Genomic DNA, 15,789 nt, shown 5'->3' on the forward strand with positions numbered 1-15,789 from the left:
ATTACATTTTCACTTCCAACAAACTACCTCACAGTTTTAGTGACGTGATACAAAGTGAACCCGAGTTCAAACTACATCACTCTTAGTCAAACAAACCTGGGGAGGAAGCGCCTCAGTCTAAATAAACGGCTTCAAACATGCTTGTTGTTGCATCCCAAAGCAGTTCTGACTGGTGCTGATACATGTGTTTTCTTTCAGGGTGATTTATCTGCAAGTGAGCATGAACGACGGGCTGTCCTTCATCAGCAGCAATGTGCACATCACCACCACAGAGTGTGTAAGTGGAAGCTTTACTATCATTCAATGTGTGGTTTAGCAAAGTCATCCAAGAATGAATCAGTACTGTTTGCAAAGATCCTCAAAATTGTCAGATATCTTTCCCCTCCTGTTGTGAAATGCAAAAAACTATAGGCCTACCTGAGTATAGTGTTGTGTCGTCTAATTAAAGACTATATTATAAGACACATGTATACCCTCAAAAGAAGGAGAACAAAATAATGAGTTATGGATTCCAAAATATGTTAAAAAAAAATCAACAAAAGGCCTCAAATAAAAACTGCTGCAAGAAGCTCAAAGCACAGCGGAAACGGGGACACTAAAAAGTGATGCACATGTCATTGAAATGACTCGAGTAGCTACGATAGCTAGCTGCTAGCTTACATCAGATCTGCAGTAAGATCATGGGATCAACAATTAAACAATTTGGGTCCCAACAACAGAGACAGTTATCCAGCTTTACGATCCTGAACGTCACCAAGCGCTCCGGTCCCAGCTGTGTGCGTCACTTTATAGTGTCCCCTGGTTTCCGTTGTGTTTTGAGCTTCTTGCAGCGTTTTTGTATTTGCATTTTACCTGCTGAGGAGGGAGATGCTCTTATAGTCCTCAGGGTTTACAAATGCATATGTCAGCGTGAAGCAGGGTTAACCAAAATTAAACAAGCTGCAATTTAAAGATATTTACCAAGATAAAACATACATGCTGGAACATATGGAGCAGCTTGACACCCAGTCTTTGTAGAGGTTCTGCCCTCTGTCCATGTGACATCACTCTCCATGAGAACCCTGTGTTGTGGTCCATGATGTACAGAGCTCCATCAGACATACCATTGCAGTTAGCCGCCTCACGCCGCTAAGCTAAACCATATAGGCTGAACATCCCTAGGGAGGCTTGACAATAAATGATGGGTATGCCCTGCTGCAAACCCTCCCAAAGTGCCATTTAAAGCAGATTTACCCTTTGTAGTTAGCCCACAAAATGTGCACTAGAAATATAGCATTAGAAAAACATGCATTGTATGTGCAGCAGTGACAGGATGCAGATGTGGTCACCGTTAGCGGTTTGCTGAACCATTACTCTACTAATTCTGTCTAAAAGTTTCAGAAAACTTGCTGATTGGGACATTTCTGAGAATTAAAAGTAGTGACTCTTTACCACGGACCCTGAATCGCCCCCTCCCGTCCCCACTGTGTCCTTGCCCACAAGACAGATAGGGGAGAGTGTAACCACATGTGATCCTGCGCTGTGGAGCTGTAATGGGAAACATGTCTCGTCTGGTTTCAAGAGAGCAGAGATGGATTCATTCAGGAGGATCACACAGTTTACACTAACACCGCGTAGAGAACAACAGAAACAGCATTTAACGCCACAACGGACAGAGAAAGTATTACTATACTGGACAAACAACATCCTCTGATTCTAATACTACTTCTACCTCTGTTACCTCTCCTGTTTACTTTGACTACGCTGACTTTTACAATTTATTTTGTCCCCTTTTCTACTTCTTTGGCACTTTCTTTTTTAGCACAAATTCGAGATGCACCAATGCAATTTCTCTGTCATATCGATTTGCAATTACTTAAAGTCTGTCAGGACGAATCACATTGTCTTTCTTTGCAAGATTAACCTGAATACAATCAAATTCACAATATGAAATGCAATACTCAAATCATTACAGGTGCGATTTTGTAAAGTAAAGTGTAATTTCTTTTCAAAATAGAGAGTTGTGGGGCTGCTAAGATGTCCTATCTTACAAATGGTATCATTCAGACCTAATCAAGTATCTTTACATGCAAAAAATATATAATTTTACAGATTACATTCGATGAAAATGCGATTATAATTCCTTCGATATCGGACATCATATCAGTCAAAGAAATAGCATCTGTAAATTTGACCACCAAAATATAGATAATTAGTACAGATATCTGACTAATCAGCTGAAAAATGAATAGTTTTCATCGCTGGAGGATCAAATTAGTACAAACCTGCGTCCAGCTGGGTGCATGTGTGTGCAGGTAGTGATTGTTTTGGTGCATTTATACTGTGCGTGTGTGTTAGTGTGTGTTCTGATGTTGTGTGTCCACAGTTTGACGGGACCATCCTCCTGGTCACGCTGCTGGTTCTCTTCCTGCTGCTCGCCCTGCTCTTCATGTGGTGGTTCTGGCCTCTCTGCTGCACCGTGGTGAGTAACGTAAACTACAAGCAGGAAGAGAACACTTTAAATTACCCCCGAGCTTCAAAGGGGTTTGTCTTCAAACTCAAAAGCACTTTAGGGGTCCCTTTAAAGGAATCATTAAACCCTTTAAGAGGTCCTCTGAGGTGAGAGGCTAAACAATCTCTTATTGTTCCTCAGGTGATCAAAGAACCTCCTCCTCCACCTCCTCCTGAGCCTGTGAGTCAACACACACACACACACACACACACACACACACACACACACACACACACACACACACACACACACACACACACACACACACACACACACACACACACACACACACACACACACACACACACACACACACACACACACACACACACACACACACACACACACACACACACACACACACACACACACACACACACACACACACACACACACACACACACACACACACACACACACACACACACACACACACACACACACACACCCTACTAAATGTCATGTCATCATTTGTGTTTCAGGAGAGTTCGGATGATGAAGACGGCATGCCCAAGAAGAAATGGCCGACTGTGGATGCCTCTTACTACGGAGGGAGAGGCATCGGGGGGATCAAGAGGATGGAGGTGAAAAGAGGATACATACTAAAACCCTTTATGTGACCTTCACTGCTTCGATTTTGCATTATATTCACGCACTGTTCTCCACCTGCAGGTGCGCTGGGGAGGGAAGGGCTCCACCGAGGAGGGAGCTAAGCTGGAGAAGCCGAAGAACGCCGTGGTGAAGATGCCAGAGCAAGAGTACGAGCCGTACGAACCCAAACCGAAGAAACCTCACAACAAGAGGGCGCCTCAGGACCGGAAGTGGTACTCGCCCATCCGGGTAAAAAACACACTCTCCGATTCCCTCAGGAACAACACACACACTTGTTTTATTATTTGACATATCTATAATGGCTGTTATATATAACACATCATGACCATGAACAAAAATCAACATATCAAGTGACAAGGGAAGAAACACACGCGCAGAGAGAACGTGTGTGTGATACCAATAACAAAGAATCAAAGAGCCAGAATAGAAACACGGTGATGTCAATAAATGTAATAAAAATGTTGAACTCTTGATCAATGTTAGTCTGTGACCTAGAGGCTATAGGGCTAGGGTCTCAAAAATCCCAAATACAGACAATATCGCACGTATGGGAAGGGTATTAAATGGTTATATAACTACCAGTAGTACACACACACACACATCAGTGATTCAGACCGAGGAACAAAAAAAACCTACAACTTTTCAAGTGACAAAGGAAAATCAAAGTTACCGAAAAATAAAATAAAATAACTGAATAAATTAATCAATCATTTTCAAGTCCCTATGTACTTTGGCGTTCAAATACTTCCAGTAAGATACTTCACACGTTTGCTCCTCTTCTTTCCTTTTGCTACGTTAGGAAGTCTTGCCATTTCTTTAAAACAGTTTTGAACTATCTGGATATTTAGCAAACAGGGCACTTGTTCTCCGACTATCTGAGAGAAGGCCTCCACAGTAGACAGATGTATTTATGCTTCTCGGTTTATAGTTTAACCACTGTGCATTTTTCAAGCTTTTCCCCACTGAGTTACAAATAACTGTGGAGCGGCAAAGTATTCTCAACCCACAGCGAACCCCTCAACAACATGAAACGCACCACCAGAGTTTTCACAAGGCAGCAGGGAGGGATAAAGCCTATTCGGGACATATTTGTGCAGAAAGAGTTGCATAAGCACAAACGTTTAGCATCTATCAATGTGCACACAGAGCGATATCCTGCTGACAGAGACGAGTAATTAGAGCTGGAGCAACACTGGCCCTTCATCAGTAGCACTCGATGCTATCTGTAGCTACCTCACAGCTGTAAATATGACACAGGCAGGACTGCAGAAAAGCACCGCAGTGATTCATAGCATACACTGCTAATACATCCTAGCTAGTGTAGGTAATTTATACGCTGACTAGTGAACGTGTTGAGGATCCTTTAATGGGTTGTTGTTGTTGTTGTTGGTTTAAGATACTGACTTCCTTCCTCTGAAGAAGGGGCCACCGAGGCTCAGGAGTCTGGAAAGGAAAAGCGGGATAAACATTTGGAGGAATTGCATTCTGATAACCTTCTAGGATCTAAATCATATCTTACTTTATGTCTGACCTCTTATATGCATTATACCTGCTTTTATTGTATTTATTGTGATGTACAGTACCGGTCCTCACCTGTTCTATGTTGAAAACAAACCCCAAAGTCACACAGATGAAAGCGACAGTCTACCAGTAACTCCCAGGTACAATTACTGTCAGTTCCCTGTCCAAAAAGGCTGATTGACGGCAAGTTTAAGTGGAACATTTTGCTGCCTCTTCCGTCAGCAGCAGCACCTTCAGTGTGTGTTTCTCCCTTCTTGTATAGTTCATACAGTGGCTATGGATAAGAGCCTCACATTACCCCACTTCAAAACATCCAAACCCTCCGTGTCAGCAGACGTGAAGCAAAACATTGTGCGGTGACTCATCAGAGGAAGCAGCCGATCAGAGGAATCAGCAGCTGTAGTGTTTGCTTGGGTTTAAAAACCTGCTCACTCTCTCACATTAGAGGAGCCGAACCACAGACCGACCGTCTCCTGATCCAGAAATAGCATTAATACAGATTGATTGAATAATGGATGGCGGTGTCCAGATGTTTAACCTCTCCTCCCTCTTCTTCTTCAGGGGAAACTGGATGCTATCTTGGCGCTGTTTCGCCGCGGCTACGACCAGGTGTCCCTGATGAGACCCCAGCCCGGGGACAATGTGAGTATTTCTTATTAGTATATCAATTAGCACTAGCATTAGCACTGGCTATACTTCCTGGTGTCCTTACACATGCAGTCACAAAAACAACAGAAACAAACACTCATCTTATGTAATAACCAATCACCTTCTGCTTCAAATGAGTCTTTTTTGAAGTGTTTTATACCTGTAACGTAACCCTTAAGTACACCTGGTGACTTCAATTAACTACAATTGCTGCCTTGGGGTTGAATGCATGGATGTATAATAGGAACTGGATACAGCGAGACAAAATGGCGGGAGATTCTCAAGAGCAAAACGTCAAAAATTACCCATCATGCCTGGCTGTCGAGAGCATAGAGCATGTGCAGTTGAGTTTCCCCTTAAGCCCCGCCCCCAACCTCCTGCTCTTGGCTCGCTAGAATGAATGGAGAGAGAAAATACATCTGGATTTAGCTTTTAGAGCATTTTACAACTTTAAGGACCTACTGTTTATAATAAGGGATATAAAAGGGTTCATACTGGGTAGTTTATTTGGTTTGAAACAAATGATCCACCGATTTACAGACGTCTATTTCCCAATGTCAGTCAATGGGAAAAAGTCTTTCCGAGCCACGTGTGTGACGTCACGGACCGATGCGGAAGTTGTAGTACCCGCTGTTTGGCCACTGCCAATATTTTCTCAAAGTCCGGAGCACTTCCTGGGGGCTTGGTAGCATGCCTCCGCCATACAGGAAAGTTGCCAAATTTGAAGAAAGTGTTTCAAAGATTTTGCATTTACCACAATGGGACACACCTGGGTGGCCTTGACGTTCAAACTTTAACAACCAAAATCTTGCCAGTTTCTACTTGAGTCAAAGTCATTGTTTGTGCAAAATCTGAAGACATTTCCTCGAGGCGTTGTTGATTTATCGCAATCACAAAAAGGCGATGCACAGACTCATGTTTCAATCTCATATACCAGTGTTTAGCTCTTAAAGGTCATATCTTTAAGGGGGTTTTAGTTTTTAAGTGACCTGTAACCTCGTAAAATAATGTGGTATGAATTCTCCTTGGCATTGAAAGTCACATTGATAGTTTCCTTATTGTAGTTGGTAATGAAACTACATCCTTGGGTGAAAATATTTATCTCAAGGACAAAAAAAGTAAACGGCTGAGTTTTGAAGGTTCCTTTGTCTGCCTCAGTCATCTGCATTCATGACTCATCCCGTCCTCCCTCCTTCTCTCTGTCTCCCCCCTGCTGGCTCACACCTCCTCTGGCTCTCCTCCACCACGATAACCCAGCCTCACACCTGCTTCACATTAAGCGCCATAAAACCGGATAAAAAGCAGAGCCGCGGCCGGACACATCCTCGCTGCTCGATAGGAGGCTTTTCCCGATGTGTTCGTGTCTGAGAGGGATAGTAAAAAAAAACCTCTCCTCATATCAGCCACATGGTTTCAGTTCTAATGTCTGGAGCCTTTGTTTTAATAAAGCTCCAGATAAGAAGTTCACCGAGTACAGAGAGCTCTCCAGGGATGTTAAATCGCTCTAACGCATTCAGGAAAAGTTTGAATGTGTAACACCTTGGGCTGATATTATATTGTTTCCACTTTCACTAATCCTGATTGGCACTTCATTCAGTGGTGCAGAATCAAACCAAAAAGGTCTAATTATTACCCCAAAACACAACGACTCAATCAACCGTCTCACAGTCAAACAGGGCTGGAAAGATGACAAAAACAAGGTTTAATCTACTTTATATTCTACCTTACTTTAATGGATCATAACATATTGTGTATGGGATAATATGTAGATTCTCGAGCTCAAAATGAGACCGAACGTATCTTTGAATCTTGTTTTTTAAGCTACATAAAGGCCCGAAATGTGGCCTGCAACAGACAAGGTAAAGCTAGTTTTTTAGCCTAGTTGTCACAGTAAAATATGATATATATGATTTAATATAAAAGGTTTTAAAAGCATTGTGAATCCCTGCAGCCACCAGAAGTCCTTGAGCACACAGAAAAAATATAAGCCGTTAGCATACAGTAGCTAGCCAGATTAGCTTCAGAAACACAGGCATGATTTGCTCATAATGAGGAATATTTACTACTGTTTGTTTGATAGGAAAATGTTAAATATGTTCAAAATAAAATGCTAAATAGGACAGTGGTAAACATTGAACGTGTCATTGCGAGCACGTTAGCATGTAGCATGTAGCATGTGTAGCCTTGCAGAGCTGCTAACATCACTGTAGTCTGCAACAAATCCATCCTGACTTGTAATCGCCTCTTTTTGAAACCGCTCCTGCTCTCTCTCAATATGCCCTCCTCCCTTTTTTTATCCCTACTCTCCTTGACTCTCCCACTGATGAGGGCCCGTCCCAGGCACTAGTTAAACTCGTGCCTTATTAGCCGAATATTTCCAATGACCGTCTTTAACGGGAATTCCACATTTAAGAGTTGTTTTTTCTTGGCACCGGAGACAGGATTTGCTTTAGCCTGGGACAAATCAGACCCTCACCATTACATCTTCACCAAAGCAAACTGGCAGTGTGATGCTGGATTTGATTTCTTCAGTCAACACATTTCTCTAACCCAGTTAAGCTCTTAGCGCTGGCTGCATGGGTTAGCTTCACATGACGCAATGATTCTTTTCCACCGTCTCCTCCTCGAGTCTTCCTGTGGTTTGTAACGATCCAGCAGGCCGGCTCATTTCCAGTTTAGTGTAATGTTTTATTTCGGACATAAAGAACGGAAACGAGTGTGGGTCAACCTCTTTCATTTAGGAGTCCTACCCTAAAATTCTCGGTTACATTTCCTGCTACAGTCAGGCTTACACGAGTCCAATCTGGATCTGGATTTCTTCAATTTTCATAGCCTTTGCTGCGTTACTGTACAGTGAAGCCATTGGAGAGCAGAAACAGTTGTAGTAAGTTATTACTGATGAATATAATGCACCAAAACAAAGATATCATCCTGCTGTGTACTTTACTGAGTATTAGGGTTAAGTATGCTCACATTTACTTGATTAGGGTTGGCAAAAGGATGATATATATGTTCAAAACCATCTTTAAAATGTCTAATCTTAAATGTTTTCTATATTTTTATCGATCATAATATTGGCTAGTCCTATATTTATTTATTTATTCTTTATAATTTCATTGGAAACTATTCTGAAAATAAGGAAAAACTTCATTATCAAGTATTTTATTCTCTTAGGGGTTTACAAAAAATTCATATAAAAAATGCATTTATTGGTCATTAGTTAGTTAAGTTTAAGAAAACATTTGCCTTGGTACTTAACTCTCTCTGTCATCACTAAATATGTATTACAGCTGTGAAAATTGGTCTTAAATGTTTAATTTCAACATTATTTAGGACATTAAACACCCCAAACTCTCACAGAAAACCCTCCCTACCGCCGTCTCTTCTCCCAAACCGGTCCCCTCTTTGTCTCAGAGGAAGCACAGTTTGATTTCTGGGCCAGATTTTCATTTGGGCTTTGCAATTACTGCGGCGAGTAGCGTCTGCGTCAAGTTCTGTGTGAAGTGTAACCAAACTTTTCCCCCGAAGCTGCAGGGGTGACGTCGTCTCGCACACATGTGGCTCCTTCTCCCCCACCTAGATACCAGAATCTGGCACGGACTGATTTTTCGTGACTCGGCACTCTCTGATTCAGAACTATTAAAATTACAGAGTTTGGTAGCCAACACACGCCAACACACACACACACACACACACACACACACACACACACACACACACACACACACACACACACACACACACACACACACACACACACACACACACACACACACACACACACACACACACACACACACACACACACACACACACACACACACACACACACACACACACACACACACACACACACACACACACACACACACACACACACCTTTATCCAGCGATGAACTCAACAACCCCTCGTATTGTTTGCTCAGTATAGGTTCTGCACTGAATGACAAAGAGCACAGTGGTTTTGTGTGTGTGTGTGTGTGTGTGTGTGTGTGTGTGTGTGTGTGTGTGTGTGTGTGTGTGTGTGTGTACATCCATAACCACATAATTCAGCAGTGATAGCCCCGGGTTAAGATCACATGGATGAAGTTATCTACATTTGAAACCAAGTTAGCAATTTTGAGAGCGTGTATGTCATCAAACCACATCCATTACACTGACGTCAGAGTACAGTACGAGGTAGAGCTAGTCTCTCTCTCACAAACAGACACACACACACACACACATGCACATACTGTAAGCACACTGCTCCCAAGGGAAGCATTTAACTGGCTAAAAGAGATGAGGTAATACCTAAAGCAGACAACTTCCAGGGCTGTCTCCACCAACGTGTCTCACACACACAGACACACACACACACACACACGCATATACGTTTTGCCCAGGCCTAGACAATTTTATGACCTTGGTAAGACTGTAGACAGTGGAGGAGGTCAGTGTGAAAAAAATGAGCGTGTGGCTTATTTTAATCCAGGGAAATGTTCATGGGTTCAAACCGCAGCTGGGCGCTAAACTCAAGTCCTTTTTTTAAAAACTCCTGCTCGCCTAATCATAATCAGGATCAGAAATAGTTGGTTTATTATTATATTCATGTAAACATCAAGAAAAGTTAAAGTATTAATGTGCAAAGTGTACTTAACAACAAAAACACATGTGTATATTTGAATAAATACTACGATAACAATGCTAAAATAAACCAAAGGATTGCTTTAAATGTACAGTTACAGTATTATTCCTGCAATGAGATCGTACAGTTGAATAATTAAGCACGTTATAAAGCCTCAGTATACTCAATTAGAAAACCAAGAGGAACAGCTTCACTCGTTCCTCTTTCACATCTGTAGCCACAGCAAGCAACCAGTTAGCCTAGCTTAGCATTAGTCACCCAGACTGAACAAAGAAGATGAAGCCAAAGTGCAGCGAGAGTGTGTGCATGTTTCCCAGAGAAATGTAGTCTGTACACATCTTCCCCTCGGTTAGAAAGGCCACAAAAGTATTTGAGAAGAATCTCATATTTTAGTTTTTTTTAAACGACGTCTAGGAATGCCAGACTGGATAAGTGGCGACAGACCATAAACTGTCGGTCACGGCTTCATTCTTGCTCTGTTTATGCAACTTTTTGTTTTCGCTCAAAGCAGATAATTGAACTCTTGGGATGAATACGATATTGTGACGGACTGGTTATCATGTTGATGTTTTCACGTGTTTTATTGTTTACATTTTACAGACTAGAGGAGGGTAACACATGCCTCACTTCCGGGTGAAAGAACAGCCCCGCCCACTTTTCGGGGAAACCAACCGTTCTCATTTGAATGGCGCTCAATACAGATTGTGAAGTTTTCAGCGATCACATCAACTAATTAAGATAACCGCGCTTTCTTTAATCTACAAGAAGCTCAGTGATGATGGTCAGACAGGCAAACTATTAGAAAATCTCATTGGAGATCGATGATCAGCGTCGATTGATAGTTTAATTTTCACTCTGATGCATTATTTCCCCCCAAAAGTGGGCGGGGCCATCATTTCGCCAGGAAGATCCTCATAGTTCCCTATTGATTATAAATTTAAACTGTAACTATCTGACCATCATAATTGGGCTTCTTCTAGTTAAAAACGGGGTGATTTTTCGATGTGATTGCCGAAAACTTCAGAATCTGTATTGACCGCCATTCAAATGAAAGCGGATGTTTTCCCCCAAAAAGTGGGCGGGCCGTAATTTAGCCAGGAAGTGACGTAGGCGTTACTCTCATCTATGTCAGTGAACGTTTTGATTGACAGTTCTTGTGAGTTGTGGCTGTGAGGTGAGTGAGAGAGTGTCCTCTGATTGGTTGGTTGTTGAGAGGGGAGGTTCCTAGAGAGGGAGACAGGTGAATGCTACGAGAGCGCTAACGGAGTACGTGTGAGTGACCATTCTTTCTTGTTTTGGCCAACAGTAAACCTGTGTTAGGGGTTAATAAACTCACAGACAAAAGAGATACGAAGATTCCTTGTATTCTTATAGAGAGACCCTCCAATACGTGTATTTTAGAGGGGATTGTGCAGTAGAGTTAGAGACGTTCGGGTCGAGTATATGGAACAGGACAAGAGTGGTTGGCTGGAGTAGAGGGCAACAGTTCAGAGTGGGATCTTGTAGATCTGCAAATATTCTCTTTCTGGTATTGTTGTCTCTCTTAATCTCCAAAGACCTTTTCTTTTCCTTTCACTCAACACGATACATCCAGAATATGGTCCCGTCTCGCCCATCAGTAAATAAAACCCCTTCCTCAGTTACGATACTTTGTCCATAACGTTTAAGTCGGAAATAGCTGTTCTCATTCCACACAGCTTTATGAATTCCCCCCATTTTCCACTCTGTAAACCCTTGATCCTGTGGCTCCAATCACTGGTTATTAGTGGATTAACATTACTTCACTTCGCTCCGGCTGCAAACCACTTGTAACTACAGAGCAGGGTAGGGTTACTATGGCAAGAAAGACCTCTGTGAACTTGTGGTTAGTGGTAATATTTTACGAGCAGCTCAGGATGGAAATGTGATTTCTGACGGAACCAATTAATCTGTTTCACAGCCTGATAAGTCAACGGTACACTGTTAAAACTTTACAACTCGACTCATACACCCTAACCCTTGGTACCATAAAACCTGATCTGATATTACTGTTTGAGCTGAAGCTGTGGACCAATAGGCAGATGGATTCATCCCACGATGCAGTGCCCATTGTTTTCAAACCTCAATAGTCCGAAATGTCCTTTTGGATCGAAGGCTATTTGTCTGACAGCCTGAAGTGGCCATTGATCCAAAGGCTCATTCTTTAAAAATATTCTAATATGAAAAAAGCATGACTTTCTCTCTTCATAACCCCAACCCTAGTTTGACCTACCTAACACCTACCAATATCACACCCAACCAATGAAGGGACCAAATACTAGCCAACCAGAGGTTAATTAGAGCGGGTGATCCCAACCCTGGAGGTAAAATCAGAATGGGAAGGTCCTGTTTGTTTCAGAACACTGGGCCTTTGTTTTTGAATTAATGGGTTGCCAGACAAGCGAGCTTTAGGTCCAATAGGACTTCTTTTGGACGTTCGGAATAAAGTTCTTAAGGAACAACGGGCTGTCCTCATTCCAAGAGCCACCAAAAAGCAAGTTGAAGTCAATGTATTCTTCTGTCTCTTTCCTTTCCTTCAGGGTCGATGCATCAACTTCACCAGAGTGAAAGATGAAGCCAAGGCTGCACCGCGCACCCCGATCCACAAACCCTCCCCCCCTGCACCGGACTACCGCCCTGTGGCCTCCCCGCCGTCTCCCACTGTGGCCAGCCCTCCTGCCAGATCACCCCCGGTACCAGGACAGGTTCTCCCGGGACCACCACCAGCCCGCACTCCACCGGGGCCTCCCTGCGCACCGCCATCGCGCCCCCCGCCCACCCTCCGACCCTGAGTCACAAACACAAACCTTTCCCACCCCCCTTACGCACCCGCTTTGACGTCACAGACTTACCGCTCTGTTGGCCAGTTCGCTGCCAAAGATACTCCTGCTATACGCCAAAGATCAGCAGTACCTTCTATCCCAGTCTTCTTTAATGGGAGTCAAGTCCAGCAGTCATTTAGCAGTATTAGTCTACGACCTAGCATACAAACGTGGGAGAAGGAGAATGTATAAATACCTTTGTCATTATTTTGTGCAAAATTAAGAGTAGGTCGCCCTTCAAATCTTGGGAAAAACCCAAGTTTGATTTGACATGTTGTCCCACAGTGATTTGGGGAAATATATTACTCAATGTTGGGGGTTTGTTTGATCACGGATGATTGTTGCTGGACAGCAAAGCATGTAGGGACAGGAAGTCCAAAGAAGAGGAATGCAATGGATGATGCAATGGATGAAATGTCTTTGTTGTCTTTATCAACTACTGAGGCCATTGATGGAAGAGCTGAGAGAAATGCGAGTCAGCACCTTGAGACGGACGATTGGCTTATTTCTCCTTTGCTGTGACGGTGAATCAGAGGTTTTGGGAAGTAGTTTCACAGAAGTGTCTGTTTGATAATGGTGTTGAGGAACTAGGATAACATCATATCTGATTTGCTTTTTTTTTTTTTAATGGTCAAATTGTTTTCAGTGCCAAATTGATTCTTAAGCTTTTTGCGATGTTTAGTGTTAAGAATTTCCCACCTTTTTGATACAGAAATGTTAAAGTTACATGACTTTGTGTTCCAGTTTGTGTACCATTCAGCCAGAGGGAGGTGTACAGATGTTATATGGAAGGGATGCTTTTACAATATGTGTTTGAGATGCATTTGAATGTGGTTGATATCTTTGAGGCTTTGGATTTTCTCCTTTTAATTGAATTTAAAATACAGCAATATATATTTTTGGTATCTGCGCACATAGACTGCTGGACAACTACAGTATGTATTCCTTTTTGTTAGCATTTGAACATTGATTTTGAACAATCAGGTTAACATGTCTCATCACATTTTTTATACATTATCTGGATACTGTACTTTGATACCAATAGGTGTGTTTTATGTTTTCAGTTCATCATCACCGGTCACATTGCAACTGCAGGGCAGTTCAAAGAGCATCTAATTTATTTTACTCCCCAGAGAAATAGAGGAGAGTACTTGAATATTGACAAGGTGTCCAACCACGGAGACGGACACTGTGCACAGAATTTAGAAATGCAACAGCTAGCCAGTTAAAATCATACAAGGCTTACCAGCGTTTTACAACCCCTTTGTGAACTCGTCAAAGTTAATTTGTTCATGTTTCGCTTTTTAAAAGTGTCATTATTGGCATGCATTACGCACTTTTGCTCGTTGTTAGCAGGTGAAAAAGCGTCGCTAGCAAGTGTACATGTTAGCATTGCTACATGCTAAATTGGGCCCTAAATGAATCCATAAAATGTTGACGTTAGTGTCTGGAAAAGAAGTTGAAAAATGCTGGTATTCCTTCTACATCCAGGGCCTTCTGGAGGTTTCTCTTTGTTCATTTGTTTATACTTTTTTTTTGTATGTACTTCATTCAGTATTGTTGCATACCGTTGTGTTTCTACATGCATTCATTAGCGCTCTAAGTGCCTTAAAATTGAGCAACAAAAAAAAAAGGTGCGTTTGCTTCATTAAAGTGTCCAACCTTCCACGTTAACGTTTTACAATTAACTTCATTTGACTTGTTAACCAATATAGCTCAGGTTAGTTAGGAGTTGCTACGAACAAATCAAATGGATTGTGATGCCTTGGAATGTTTGCCCTAATCCACCTGTCTCAAATGATTTCCAATTTCCAATAATGCTCATTAAATGGTCGTTTTCAGCCGTTTTTCCCTATTTTTATAGTTCCTTCAGCTGGGAAAATGGGTTAATCGCACCTCCATGAGTGTGTTGGTTCAATTTGTAAACACTTTGTGTATGATTAACACTCTTTGGTAAGGAAAAATAACCTTAAAAAGTACATTTGTTACCAAACTTAACAAATGTACGTACTGTAAAGTAACTTCAGTCAAAGTGTTGATGTAAAGACGGTTAACAACCCATTGAGCCAAATAGGGCCTGATAAGGGCAATTTAATCAGCTGATAGCATCCAAAGCGGGTGGACAAGCAAATATGATATGGATAAAATCAATCCTGGTCTTCTAGTAACATCTACCACCGGGACTTTATTTCCCAAAACCCTTTTCTGTCCTGATCAGAGTATGTGAATATGGCTGGTAGATATTCAACTTATTAATGCACTTAAGAGGTGGATTAAGGTTTAAAGGAAATGCTGTTAAGAGGTTTTTCACATTTCTACAATGTGCTAATTCATTTCACCTCTGTTGACACTCCAGAAAGAATGTATAAATGCAGCATTGATGCCGGATCGGAGCTCAATGTCTTCCCTCATAAAGAGGAGATACATCATGTTAATCAGTGGGTTTTTACACGTATAAGCAGCAGTGCTGAAGCTGATATGAAAGACATGTATGATTTTGTCTCATTGATTCACATGACTTTTCTAAACAGTATCAATAAAGGTTGAATCCCAAGCTTCTACCTGAGTCTGTGTGTGTGTGATTTCTGCTCAGACTGGTGTGTGTAATACAGGATTCAGTGTGTGCATGTCTAATTTCCCTTTTGCAGCTCCACTCCTGCAAAGTTTGGACAGTAGATAACTGAAACAGTTAGCCCTGTATGCACGCACGCACACGCACGTGCACGCACGCACGCACACACACGCTTTTTGGCAAACACCATGAGTTACAAGGCCAGGAATTTGGCCATCGTTCAGAAAACTGTAACACAAAACAGGGTTGTCTTCAAGTCAGTAATCACATTTCATTGGGATACCTGTTACTAAACTATGTTTGCTCTCTTAAGCTGTACAGTTTCCCCTTACTCAAATGATTCTGAGCCTGAAATAAGTCCCTTGTTTGCCTTAAATAGGCCTTTTTTACGGCAAATATTTTAAACCACAGGTGTAATGATACCATTAACGATGGGCTCTGTCGTATTAGTTTCCACTCACCTGCACAAGTAAAGCCC

At 42.0% G+C, this 15,789-nt stretch overlaps 1 protein-coding gene across 1 annotated transcript in view; it reads left to right on the plus strand.

The window, feature by feature from the left end:
• antxr1c (ANTXR cell adhesion molecule 1c) overlaps positions 1–15,298 on the plus strand; it is a 40,443-nt gene extending 25,145 nt beyond the window's left edge. The window contains 10 exon segments of the mRNA XM_063893760.1: positions 199–277; positions 2,366–2,461; positions 2,633–2,671; positions 2,974–3,075; positions 3,164–3,331; positions 5,186–5,266; positions 12,458–12,569; positions 12,572–12,734; positions 12,736–12,785; positions 12,788–15,298. Coding sequence (XP_063749830.1) covers positions 199–277; positions 2,366–2,461; positions 2,633–2,671; positions 2,974–3,075; positions 3,164–3,331; positions 5,186–5,266; positions 12,458–12,569; positions 12,572–12,734; positions 12,736–12,785; positions 12,788–12,852 — 955 coding nt within the window. The 3' untranslated portion in view covers positions 12,853–15,298.
• Positions 15,299–15,789: the final 491 nt, after the last annotated feature.

The sequence above is a fragment of the Eleginops maclovinus genome, chromosome 10, assembly GCF_036324505.1.
Source record: "Eleginops maclovinus isolate JMC-PN-2008 ecotype Puerto Natales chromosome 10, JC_Emac_rtc_rv5, whole genome shotgun sequence".
Taxonomy (NCBI): domain Eukaryota; kingdom Metazoa; phylum Chordata; class Actinopteri; order Perciformes; family Eleginopidae; genus Eleginops; species Eleginops maclovinus.